Consider the following 14,311-nt stretch of genomic DNA (forward strand, 5'->3'; position numbering starts at 1 on the left):
AATAGTTAAGTAATATAATTGATAAGTAATTTTAAAACGAAGGCACATAATAATACAATTACCTACACAAAATGACATCCATGAACGTGTCCTATACAAATTAAGCGATGTTGAGTTATATCAGAAGGTTGTGTGGAATGTAGTGGGAAGATAGTATAATTTTGAGAATAAGACATACACACTAAGATGACATTATATTGGTTAGCAATTGTATAACCAATGTCTGGTATATTCATCCACTTGTTCCTATTAGCCTATAATGAATAAAACAAGTTGTTAGAAAAGATAAATATAATAAATAAAATACATAAAAAAGGAAACACATACCACCGACAACAATTGCACTAACAAAGACATCCTCAGTTCTTCTAGTTTATCATAGCCTCCTACTAGGGATGCGTGTTCATCACACCATTGACTGAGTTCTTTTTACATATCATTTCTAATAATGGGCCATGAATCTTCTCCGAGTCCGAGTGACACAACAATGCATATATACCCACAGTGACCATCTGCCACAACATTAACAATGTCCACAATGAAGGGGTGACTAATAGGATGAAACTTGTCTATCATTACAACTCTCCTTTTCTGCACTGCATTTGGCTTTGATTGTAATTTACTTCTCGCAGACGAAGATTCATCGGTTGAATGAAAGGCGTCAACATGCTCAAAATATGATAGCTCCCACGTCATAGACCTTTCTCTTCATTGAACTTTAATTTTTTGTGCACCCTTTGTCTTGACTTTATGTAATGGAGGGACTATTGATGTCATTACATGACAAGCAATGTCAAGTAACTTTTGCTTGATGGTGACTTTACCTCCAATGTCAACTCGGTTTCATTTAATTCAACATTTGAGAAACTCAATCTTCACATTATATGAAATTCACCCAAAGGGATGATCCTAAGATCATAGAGTGTTAATTCACATGCACATGGGAGACTGAATGTACATCTCAATACGCATACACTTTGATGAATCCAATTCTATCTGTTTCGCTATTTCGAATTCCTTATCAATGAGATCCAATGCATATCGAGAGACACGCCCAATAAGTTGTCTATATCTGTATTTTTTAAAAGCATCACTCGTGAGCAAGAGACTTCTTTCAAATGACGCCTTAATCTTGTTGTTGTGTTATAGGACAACGACGTTACGAATATCATCCCAACAAGAACACAAATCACCCACATTATTGCCCAGAACTTTCTTCAAGCTCCAATGAGTAAACTCAACCCTGAAAGAAAAGAAAAGCATCAACAATTGCAAAAAAATATTTATCTACAAAACAACTAAGTAAAATAATGTTACAACATACCTGTTTGTGGTTGTGTTCCCTAAATGCATTACTTTATCCATCCAGGCCTTTACAAAGTATGTACTGCATGGAATAATCCAAGTCTGATTCACATATTCAAATAATAGAGGCCATGCACTAGAGGCGTATTGAAGATCATTCACATATTCAGGAAACAAGCTCTAATGAGCACAATCCATTATGTTTTCCCATGCCTCCATCAACACATCCCAAGCATTAGTAGAATCAACTAACATTTTGCATTTAGCTTTAACATTTTTAAGGATGTGGAATCGACATAACATTTGATATGACTCAGGGAAAACATTTGCGATGACATTCATCAAAGCCAAGTCTCGGTCACTGACAATGAATTTAGGTCCGCCCTCAAATGTTAAAAATAAACCTTTAAGCTTTTCTAAAGCCAAAGTGAAATTGTTTTGCCTTTCACTTGACAAAAATGCAAATGCGTCTGAGAAGGTTAACCCCGTGGACGTCATGCTGGCAATCTCAAGCAATGAAAGTCTATATTTGTTTGTTTTATATGTGGAATCCATCAAGAATACAATGTTAAATGCGTTTGACAATTTCACCGTATCAAAATGTGTCCAAAATAGGTCATTAATACATTTTAATCTTCGGCATACCTGCTCCAACGAATGTACTTATCTCAGTCCAACAACAACATAAGCTATTGTAGTTCTGTTCTGGATCCTATCAATGATTGTTTATACGTTTGCCTTGCGTTGTAGATTTGTTTAATCGTTGTGACATTTCGATCATTATTTTCTTTAAGGGTTAATAAAATATTTACAGGTGTAACTTTACTCTTTGTCATATCAAAGAGTAATGATTGCTCACTCATATTTAACCTGTCAGCATAAGGGTGACTAATTAAAGTTTCAGCCAACTCATGGTTGTGATGTCCACATATCACCTTTAACACCCATCTAAACATGGTTTATTCTTTAATCTAAACGGATACTCACATTTACGAGTGTCATATACACTAGGCACCGCACTGGCTTTGTATTTCCAATATTTCCCACTTCTTTCATATCCAAGTATGACAGAGGTTTTTCTTCTTCTTACACCACTGACTATGTCAAATCTTACTATTACCCATTCAATTAAGTGGTCATGAGATACAAAGATTTCATTTGTGGTAAAATTATTTTCAAATCTCGCTCTTTAACTTCTTTGATGAAAGAAGATAAATTCGATATAAATCCAAAATGAATTTGAGGTTTCATATCATGCATATATTCATCCATTTTAAACAATATTCACCTATAAAATAATAATCCTTAATTAATTAAACTAATATAAAAAATTTATTAAATTAAACTATATAATTTATATAATTAAAGTATATAATTAAGAAATTTCAAAATTTTTTATAAAATTATTAAATAATTAACCATATAAAACAGAAAAACATAAATAAAAATATACATAATAATTAAATTATTAAACTAACAAATTATATATAATACACAACAAAAATAAAACATTCCAACGAATAAAATAATTAAAATACACTGAAACCGATGTCAACATATATGTTTTAATCTTAGATATATGTTTGTGAACGGTTTCTGATATCCGTTTAACAATACTACGAGTACTTACATTAATTACATTAATTTTAGAGTATTTAAATTTATATTTATAATCATTAAACATTTAAATATATAAACAAAAACAAAAATAAATATCTACATAATAATTAAAAGAAAATAAACAATTGTCAATTTCCGTTTTACTCTTAAAGGATATCAAAATTTGGCAATGCATTTCAATATTCATTGAATCCATTGCCGAATTAACGGATCTCCCTCAGCAGCGTGTACCGGCAGCAGGACTGGGCCATGCGCGTAGGAAAGGACGAAGAGGTTGAATGCCACGAAGAATGACGATGCTTCTGGTGTTGATAACATCATCAACGATCCTAATGGCTATGGCGGCACGAAGTTCGTTGGAGTTGGGGATGGTGCTCCTGGTCTCACTGTGCCGCACCGTTGGAGGGATTAAGCACTGCTTCGGCTTCTCCCTGGAAAAGAGAAGAAAAACCTTTAGGGGCGTTTGGGCTTGGACTTTCTTTATTTTGAAACTTTTTTTTTCTTTTTTTATTCTTATATATGTACATTATTTCTTTGGGTGTTGCTTCCTCTAACTTCTCAAATGTTTCTCCATCTTTTTATTATTTTTATTTATTTTAAAAATATTTTATATTTTTCTACTATTTTATTTTATTTTAAAAATATCGTACACATTGTCTTCAACAATCTTTTTTTTTTTTTTCTAATTAATGGAGCATTCACATGATTTAAATTTGAATTTGTGATATACTACCAAATATAAAATTCAGAAGAAAACTTCAATATTAGTGTTTCTACCACTTTCATTTTATATTAATAGTAAATAATAATATATTATTATATACTAACTTTATAATAACAAAAAAACTAAATAAATTTCAAATCTTTAACAAATAACTTTTCTTTTATATTTTAAGTATTTAATAATATTTTTATATTATTTATCTAATAAAATAAATACTTTATTCAAGTTATTTAAGTCGAATATGTTTGTAAGTTAAAATATAATATAATATTAAAAATTATAGATATTAAATGTAAAAAAAACACACATATATAAATATTTTTCTAAAAATTTAGAACAAAATTTTACTATTTATTAAGTAATTTGAAGAAAAAAAATATATTGAACAACAAAAATAAGATTGAATCAAATTTATTTAAGAGAATATATCAAAATTTTAAATTTGAGCATGTAAATGCATCATTAATTAGTCTTATAAATGTTTCATTAATACAGAGAGAGAAAAAGAAAGATTATTAAGAATAATGGAAAGGTATAGGATATTTTTATGATAAAAGAAAATAATAAGAAAATATAAAACAATTTTGAAATAAATAAAAATAATGGGAAAGTGGAGGAGTACTTGACCAGATGCAGGAAACAACACCCTGTTTCTTTTTTTGTTTTGGGCTTAGATTGGCCGTTCCATCCTTTATCTTTTACTTTTTTTCGTTTTATTTTTATTTTTATTTTTATTTTCTTTCTGCTTAAAATTATTCAGGATACCACTTCCACCCCTGTTTGTTTATCTTTCTGCTTTCTCTTTTGTTTACTAGAACATTAAAGAGTGCGCTTTTATTATTTTTTTTGTTTTAATTTTATTTCTTTTGGTTTTGTTTTCTGGGTAGGTTTAGTCTTATATGTTTGTCATAAAAATATAATAAGAATTAAATAAAAGATAAAAGAAGAGAGTAAAACTACAAAATTATCAAAATAGTTTTAATTTCTTTTTCTAACACTTAATATCTTTTAATAACTAAATGTAGTTTTAATTAATTTTCAAATTTAGACTTTTCCTAAAAAAAATACCAATGCAAATGTTATTTTTAATTTATTTCAAATACTTTGATAAATATTACTGTTAAACCATTATGTAAATACAATTATTTTTTAGAATATTGTTTTAATATTATTTTGATATAATAAAATTATAAAAATGAAAGATAAAAAGTAAAAAAAAAATGACATAATAATGATATGAATATTCGTGCGGTTATTTGCATCAACCTAATACTTAATACTTTAATTCTAAAAATGAAATGATGGTATGAGTATTCATGCAATCGTCTGCAATAGTCTAATACTTAACACCTTCAATCTAAAAAAAATTAAATAATGATATGAGTACTCGTGCGACCATCCGCATAGCCTAGTACTTAATACCTTCAATCTAAATAATTAAATAATGGTATGAGTACTCGTGCGATCATCCGCATCAGCCTACTACTCAATACCCTAAAGTCTGTCTAAAGTACTTGTGCGATCTCCACATCAACCTAGTGCTTATTACCTCAATTTCTCCAACTATGCCACGAATACCAAAAGGAATACAAAGTCTCCAAAAACTTAAATATCAATATTCTCAAGCAAGCTTGTCAGAACTATGTGACTATTGATTCTCTATCTAAAGTGGAGATACGTATGAGCAATGCTAGTCCTTGCCAGGTTCACTACCCAAAAATCCAAAATTATTTATTATCTTTCAAACAAATTTTTCAAACAATTTCCCAAACAAACTTTCACAATTTCCCAAACAAACGTTCCAAACAGTTTCCCAAAGAACTACATAAACTTGATTTCTCATTTTGAATGAGAATGCGTAGGAGTAAGGTCAATCCTTGTTAAACTCAAAAAACTAAAAAAAAAATCTTTTTGTTTCATTAAAATGTTTTTGGAATAGTTAAATATTTTGACAACCATATCACTTTTGCATATTTAATTATGAATACTGCCTTCGAACAGACACTATAGGATACTAATACCTTCCTTAAATTATATAATATAATCATATGAACTTGGTGTAAATAGCACTAGAAAACAATAAATAATAAATTGAGTTATTTTTATTTTCTTCCATTTGATCTAAATAATTTTACTTTCAACTTTGTTTTTTAGTTTTCACTTATTTACTTTTTGTCATAGTGCATTATTCTTTCTATTTAAATAAAATAAATCATATGTTACACATTTACAAAGTTAGACAACCAAAATGAAACATCTTAAATTAAGATACCAAGATTAAACCTTGACATATTTTGACTAAGCATATTTTGTTATTAATTTATAGATGAAATAATCTTTTTAAGACAATTAACTTTGAAGTATTTGTTTAATCTTTGTTAGGTAGTGTTTAAATTAAGGTTAGAATAAAAAGAACAAAAACACTTAAAAAATAAAATAAAAACAACAGTAATAAGAGATTCAAGCTAGTTTTTCTTTTTCAAATTTGGAAAGCTAGATTTCTTTCATCAAAACAATACAATTTTACCTGCAATTTCTGTAAAAGGACAAAAGTAACTCTACCCATGACATGATACTAAGTTTCTGACAACTCTTCGTTTACTATTTACAGTATTAATTAAACTATTTTTTTACAAGAAGTAAAAATCATAACTAAATCATATTAGTAAAGTATTTAATATCAAAAGAATATAGTTATTTTTTTTATTAAAGTCTAATATCAATAAAGCGTTATCTGTTAATAGACAGACAGCGCTCACATACACCATGCTTAAAAAGTATTATCACAGTTCTCACATAGATTATGTCGAAAAATAAAAAGTATTGTCTATGCAATTTTATTAGTAATAAGTGACATGTGACATTTAAGATATTAAGATGAATTGTAAATTTGGAATTATTTCATTACTTTATTTATACATGTAAATAGTACGGATTTTTTTTTTTGTATTTATATGTAAATGGAGTTTAGTGATCAAAACATATTTTATAACCAAGATATATAAATTCAAATATTCAATAAGTTCATTGTTAACTAAATGAACTCACTAAATCATGACAAATGAAGTTTTGTATTTAAATGAACTCACTAAATTCCCCTTCTTTCCTCCACTCATTTAAGCTACAACCGGGGTATTATCTAGGATAATGATATTTAAACAATATATTTATGACAACATTTGAATATTAATTACGTGTCAATCTGTGATTGGTAAAAAATTACTTCACAATAATGTTTTTTATTATTATTATTGATTGTGGAATAACTTTTGACCAATCACAGATTGACACGTAATCAATGTTCAAATGTTGACATAAAAATGTTGTCTAAATATCATTATCCTATTATCTAAGTTTCAAAAATAGTGAGGCAATGAGGCCTTTTTTGTCCAAAAAATTGCAACTACAAAAGATGTGTGCTTGATCAAAAGACTCACATATTAGATTTTGGGTTTTAGTATTTTAGTTAGAGATTAATATTTTAGTATCACACTAAGTTATATCACTAGTATTTTTTCCTTTTTTGGTTAGGATAGACGACTAATACTTTAGTATTTTAGTTGCAATACTAAGGTATATTATTAATATTTTAGTTAAAAACTAGTTAACTAATATATTAGATAAAAAAAACGAGTAAACACTAGTAGAAAAATAGCTTTTTATGACAGACTTATTATAATAGATAAAAATTATCTATCACAATAGGTTGATTAGTGATAATATTGTAATAAAAATAAAACATATTATGATGAATTTATGAATATTAGTCATAATATACAATCCAATGGTAAATTCGTAAATAAGTTTAAAACTTATTATGATGGTTGCGTGAATATTCGTTATAATACATTAGATTGGTGAAAAATTTTAAAATGTATTAAGATCGGTTTTGGAAAACATAATATGTTTCTAAATTTAATTTTTTCATTTTGCCTCTCCAATTTCAGTCCCGAGGTTCTATTCACGTTCATTTGCGCAAATCCCTAATTTTTCTTTCCTTTCTTTACAGTCTCTCTGCATCATCTCTTTGAACGTTCTCTTCCCTAATTTCTCATCCCTTCGATCGAAGAGGCAAAGCTAGTGGGGGATAGCGAAATCACGCAATGGTGGTGGCTCGTGGGTGTTTTCGGTGGTGGAATTCGCGATTTGGGTGAAAGGTGTAGCGGTGGTGGAGCGAACTCAACGGAGTTACAGCGACCATTGCGGGTCAAAGAAGGAGGCGTTGCATTGGCACTGTCTATGCCTGCGACGACTCCAGGCGCTACCGGTGGTAAACTTGAGAGTTGCTTCATTTCCCTGACAGAAAATTTCACGATTTCTCCGACATTCACCGGGAAATTCAGGTGCTGAACTTTTTATCTCCAACCTTTGTGTTTGTCTTTTACATGTTTGTGACGCCGACAACTTATCGCCATTGATTACTCACTAGGTGATTACCATTTTTAGGTCATTGAATAAATAATAACGAAGAAGTAGAATATTATCATGTTCGATTGCCGTTTGCCTTGTATTTTGAATGACTATTGAATGGTACAGTTCTGCTTTCCCTTTTGTAACATTACTTTTGCTTGTCGGCATCTTAGTGAAAGGTAGAAGAGAACCATTTTTCCTAGATTATTTCGGGTAAGATAAGTTTTTCCTTTTTATAATTGTTTTCTTTCACTTCTTACTATTGTATCTTCCAACTGTTTATTATTATTTTTTTTGTTTCAGTTTTTCCCATCTCCTCATGCTTCATTGAGAAATCTATCACTTGGTTCTGTAAATCAATACATTATGTTAATGCCTTCTGTAAGTGCATATTGTCTCAATTCTCTGGTTATTGAAGAACTGCTAAAGTTTGGAATAGATTTTAATAATAATAATTGTTTTGAGAAAGCTAGATCTTGTTTGTATTTTCTTGTAATTTTTGATAGATTTTGCAAGGAATTTCATTAACTGTTTTTTTCTCAAACTTTGTTATAACTATTTTTTATTAATGTTGGAATCAATTGAAATCCTCCTAGTTGCTATTCATGACCAAGTTTGTGCGGCATTTGTTCAGCTAATCGAAGTCCGTCCATCTTTCTTGCAGGTGAGCATCTTGCTCTGATTCATTTTAGTTTTTCAAGTTAATTGGATGTTCTTATATTTTCGAGATTTTTCATATTGTGGTGGTTTATCTGTTTTATTCATTCTGTCACACTATATCTAGTTATTTACTTGTTTGAGTAAGTAGAATCCATTTAGATATCACAAGATTAGAATGCGTAGCACTATTTTATATACTTATCTCAAGTTTATTATATGCATTTGTAATTTTTAAACTAGTTGAACAAGCAAGCATCAAGTGTCTTACCTATTTACTTTCTTTAAAATTAATGTTATTTTTATCTNNTNTCTCTTATCTAATGNAATTATTAATTCACTNCAGCCACATTTAAGGAATGTGANTGAACACATGTTACAAGTCAACAAGGACACAGATGAAGAAGTAGCCCTCGAAGCCTGTGAATTTTGGTACTATATGTATTTGGATGTTATTTTCTTGATGGTTCAACTAGTGNCTNGAGTTCATAATGTAGCTTCTAGATGTTTTNAATCACAACTAAAATAATAAAATAATAAACTTATTTATGTGTATTTTGTTTTATTGTGTTACTTGCTTTTTTCATATTGGGAGGAGGGGTTTCAGGTGGTTGTAATGTATTCTAATTTTGAGACATAAAAGTTCAAGTCATACTGTTTCTAGTATTGTATGTTTAAATTCAAACCTTCTTCAACAGTTCTATTTGACCCCAAGAGACAACTATTAATTTGATCAAAAGGTATTCAATGTATTTTTGAAAGATACCTCCCTCATTCATATATAATTCTCTTAACTTGAGCAGTTTTGTTATATAATTTTCATTGGTTACATGTCATTCATGGAATTTTGTTTTAGGAGTTTTATTACTGTATCATTTCTCATGTTTTCATTCTTGCTGGAGGAAAGTCTGACATGAAAAACACAAGTTCTCAAAATACATTTAATGTAAATTATATTTAGATGAGACATTTGTTGGGTTCTGATAATGATGTCTCTGCTAACCTTTTTTTTATCTTTTTGTTTATTAAGTGTACTCAATACCAATTTTTTTTTTTGAAATTATGCAGGGGAGTGGGTTATTTGCATGAAAATATGCCATCACCCATTATTCACCATGATGTTGAACCTTCATAAGTTTCTTTTGTTCTGTTCTTGGTTTTTCCTTAATTGTATATTCTTTTATGTGATTGCTTCATCACTGTCTATGCAGTTTGATTCTCCTTTAGAAGTTTCCAATTTTGTTTCTGTGATGCGTCAAAGTTTATAAATTTCCTGTGATTATAGCTTAACTGTCATGATTTTGGACTTGAAATACTTGCACCAATATAATTAATATATACGGAATCCTAAATTAACATTTAGTGACAATGTGAACTTGAGAGTTGCCAATAACAAGCTTTCTTTACTACGTGTTGTCGTTGGTCTCTTGGTTAGTTCTTCATTTTCTTATTTCTGAGTTTCATATAACATTTTTAATTTGTTGGATTGTAATATTTTTAAATCTTAATGATATTTTGTATTAATTTAATACAAGAATGATTTTGTATTAATTTAATGATATTGTTGCTGCAGTTTCAAGGTAAAAAAGAAGAAGCTTTATTGGGAATGATATATTTGAGGTCTGGTTTAGCCTATTTGCGTAGGACACTTCCTAACAAGATGAAGTTGCATTTAGTAAACAATCACTTGTAATGACCATTTTTTGTCAGTGAACATGTTGAAGAAAACTAGTGTATCTTCATTTATTCTTGATTGTGAAATTGTCGCATATGATCGTGCAACACAAAAACTTCTTTCTTTCCTGGTAATTGTAATGTTGTTTTTCTTTTTGGATGTTAGCACATTATTAGAAACCTTTTTATACCTGCAGTTAACAAACATTAAGTCCTTTGGTATGTTATGCTTGTGTTGTCTTTCCTATCTTGGTGACACAAAGTTTTCGGTTTCTGATATTTTTGTGCTGGGATTTGAATTAAACATGACTTGAAAGAAGAAAATAATGTTTTTTTAACTAATTCATAGAAAGTTCTCTAGTATAGAATAGATAGGACATGTATCAGAGTTAGTTATCTGCTCATCTATATCCCTTATAATGGAAAATTGCATTTACATTTATGACCTGCATTTATATATGACATGTTATCAAGGGCTTCACATTTAAATTCTCTTTGACTCTTTCAAGAACATGTTTGTTTTTTACAGACCCTCAGTACTCAAGCTCGCAAGAAAGTAGAAATTGAAGATATAATTGTTAATGTATGTGTATTTGCTTTTGATTTGTTGCATCTAAATATGGCCAAGAACTTCTTCAGGAAAACCTTGGAGTCCGTAGAGAGGTACCTACTTTTATCTTTGCTCTGTGAATAGTTTCATGTTTCATAAAGGATTTTGGTTTAATGTATCTTCATTTACTAGGAATGAATATTTTCTACTTATTATAATAGGTTTTGGAGAAGATTGTTCCCTTGTGTGGGTGGAAGGAGATGCTGAAAGCTTGAGTTTCCAAAATGATTCAATGGATGGTTATACTACTGCACTTGGGATAAGAAATGTCACACACATAGTTATTTCTTTTATTTTAAATGCTAGTAGATTGTAGAAACTTGACTACAATGTAGTGTAGATTAATGTTATAGTTGGATTTAATATATGGTTTGATATTCAAATTATGTATTAAATATTATTACACAATTTAATGTTTGAAATGAATTTCATTATGTTAATTTAATTGAATCGGTTTATTTCATATTATATTGATAATAAATTGATTGATGAGATTATAATACAGGAAATTAATTGTAAAGTGAATGAATATGTCAAATGTAATAATAATTTTTTTGTTTACAAAACAAGTTTTTATGATAGGTGAATAATGTATGTAATAAAAGCTTATTTCTAAAAATTATATATTATGATAGGTGAACAATTACTTGTCATAATATGTTCTACATATTATGATAGGTGAAAGAATCATTGTCATAAAATGCTACATATTATGATAAGTAAATCTAGGTGCATCATAATAAATTAGCTATATTATGACTGATAAGTGAAAATCTGTCATAATAAACTGGACCTATTATGATAGGTGACAGAAAGTCCGTCATAATACACTGGACTTATTATGATGGACTTTTCTATACGTCATAAAAATTCACAGACCTATTATGACACCCAGAACTATGACGTCAGGTTATCCGTTATAATAAGTCATATTTACCCGTCATAAAAAATGTTTTTTCCACTAGTGAAACTAATATTTTAGATGAAGACTAAAGTAATACTTTAGTTAACTAATATATTAGAGTCACATAATTATATATATTAGAAAAATTGTTTTTCGACTTGATTACGTGTAATTATTATTTTATAATGTATTAGTTTATATTATGTTTTCTTAGTTATTTAGTTCATTACATATAGTTGTTATTTTATAATATATTATTTTATGTATAAGTTGTATGATATTATCTTTTCTTTCTTTTATTAGAGTGTAAAAGACAGATTAGTTTATCATAATGAGATACTATATAATGTATTGAATGAAAAACATCATTTATACAAAAATTTATGATAAATAGACAAAAGGATAAACACTTATAATTAGTAGATGAAGTGTTTGAGATATTTTACTGTATAATAATATTGTTTATAATAATATTGTTTGTTTTACATATTTAATAATTCATCTCCTATATCAAAGATGGTCATGACTGAAATAACACTTTGATGAAAAAGTTATGTCCTCCAATATGAATATTAAGTTTTGAATAGATTTTGCTTCAGTTTTATACTATCAATTTTAAGTTATTCATCTTATTATTTATTTTCATTTTCGAACTGTTTATTATGTATTGAAAATGAACAATTTTAAATACGTATTATTACTGGGAAATTTTTTGTATTACAGATTTAGTTTCGTGCAAAATCAAAATTAATTTAAGAAAAAAATATAAATGATTTAAATCTTTTACCGTTAAATAGATTTAAATTCAATGTTTTTTATGTAAAAATCCATTAAGACTTAAGTATGTTATAGTCTATGGTTACCAGTGGTGTTTGTCTGATACCCGACTAGAGTTAATGTAATGTTAGACTATTTCTTATATACTCTGAGCGTATATATGTTCGTGTTCGATCTTTAAACCAAGTGCATTAATTTTCCGAGGTTCCCTTTAATTATACTTAACAACATTTTTAATTACTATTTACTATAGATTCGGACTTTTTGTGGTTAGATTACAGTGGGTGTTGCTCCCTCCACCTCCCCTTTTGCTCCCTTTACCTCCCCATTCTATTTTTACCCTTCACTTTATTTTTCTATTCCTATTTTATCCTTTTTAATGAAAAATTTATTAGGTTAAAGAATTTTTACTTACTACATCACATAACCTATTATTATTATTGATTCTCTTTCACTATTTTACGTTTTCATTCTTACTGCTTTGTCGTGTAATTATTTCTCTTCTTTGTGGAATTCTCTCTTCTTCTATTTAATGTTAGAGAGTGTGGTGAGTGAGAGATTGGTAAAAGGAATTGTTCTCCCTTACAAAAGTTCAATCATCTCTGCATAGGAAGAAGGTAGAAGTTCAATCATCTCCGCGCTTTGAAGGCAGCGCTGTGAAGGTAGGACTATGTAAAAAAAAAAAGGTGCGTGAATAAACCCCCGTAATGTCCAAACCCACCTTGAAAGGATATGAGCATTTGTTGACGAATATGCGTCATCCGTTTTAAAAGGCCAAACATGCGACATCCGTTCTAGCCTTATGGGTCATCGTCTTCCTGCACAGAACATACAGAACACAGGCACCGGACAGCCAAACACAAGCAAACCATGCACACATTGATCTAAGATCACGCATATTAAAGACTAAAAATCGAAACACCTGGTAGAGGAATGCCCCGATCTACACCACGCACCATTAATGCGAACCACCGCACCACGAACAACACACCACCACACCAGACCACTGTACCGCATTGCCCCAAGACAGATAGTAGAGTTTGGAAAGTATGGAAGAAGTCACCGTGACGAAAATGGGAGAAAAAGAAACGGAACTTAAAGTTTCAAGAGGGGTGGGGGAGTGAGAGCGTGACGGAAATGGAATAAAAAGAATGAAGGGGTGCGGCTGGGAGAGAGTAAAAGTGATAAAAGTTTAAAAGGTTAGGGTAGGGTTTAAGGTTATTAAAAGTAAAAAAGTAAAAAAATAAAAAATAAAAAGGTTAAAAAAAGGAAAAGTTAAAGATTAGTTTTGTAATAAATAAAAATATACAGAAAATTGGGGAGGTACAGGGTGGAAAGGGGGAGGTGGAGGGAACAACTCCGATTACAGTGAACATTAGACACACCTGGTCCAACAATACTTTATCTGATGTAGGTAAGGTCCATTCAACTTTATTTATCTAAAATCATCACACAATATTTTAAGATATATTTGTTAATATAAATATTTATATATTAATATATGATTATATCTTAATAATTTTATTATGTTACGATATATTTTAATATTATACATTTACAAAATGTTTGATATATTAGTAAAATATAATTATTTTTTTACGATAAAATATTATATTTGTTAATATTAATT

The 14,311-nt window shown here is 29.1% G+C and overlaps 1 protein-coding gene across 8 annotated transcripts; it reads left to right on the top strand.

Annotated features, from left to right (window-relative positions):
- Positions 1-7,536: 7,536 nt before the first annotated feature.
- On the top strand, positions 7,537-11,445 carry LOC106780636 (DNA ligase 1-like). Of its 8 annotated transcripts, none has more exons than XM_014668931.2 (8): positions 7,537-7,992; positions 8,096-8,272; positions 8,363-8,440; positions 8,694-8,723; positions 9,063-9,148; positions 10,290-10,296; positions 10,920-11,053; positions 11,162-11,445. In XM_014668931.2, the coding sequence occupies exons 3-8, from the start codon at positions 8,426-8,428 to the stop codon at positions 11,205-11,207; spliced, it is 318 nt and encodes a 105-aa protein (XP_014524417.1). In that variant the 5' UTR covers positions 7,537-7,992; positions 8,096-8,272; positions 8,363-8,425; the 3' UTR covers positions 11,208-11,445. The 8 variants fall into 8 exon arrangements, 4 of the variants coding, with proteins under 4 accessions (XP_014524417.1, XP_022632769.1, XP_014524418.1 ...); XM_022777048.1 differs by having other exon boundaries at positions 8,186-8,272; XR_001377290.2 differs by having other exon boundaries at positions 7,538-7,992; positions 8,656-8,723; positions 10,290-10,336.
- Positions 11,446-14,311: the final 2,866 nt, after the last annotated feature.

This window comes from Vigna radiata, unplaced genomic scaffold (genome assembly GCF_000741045.1).
Source record: "Vigna radiata var. radiata cultivar VC1973A unplaced genomic scaffold, Vradiata_ver6 scaffold_149, whole genome shotgun sequence".
NCBI classification, from domain to species: Eukaryota; Viridiplantae; Streptophyta; class Magnoliopsida; order Fabales; family Fabaceae; genus Vigna; species Vigna radiata.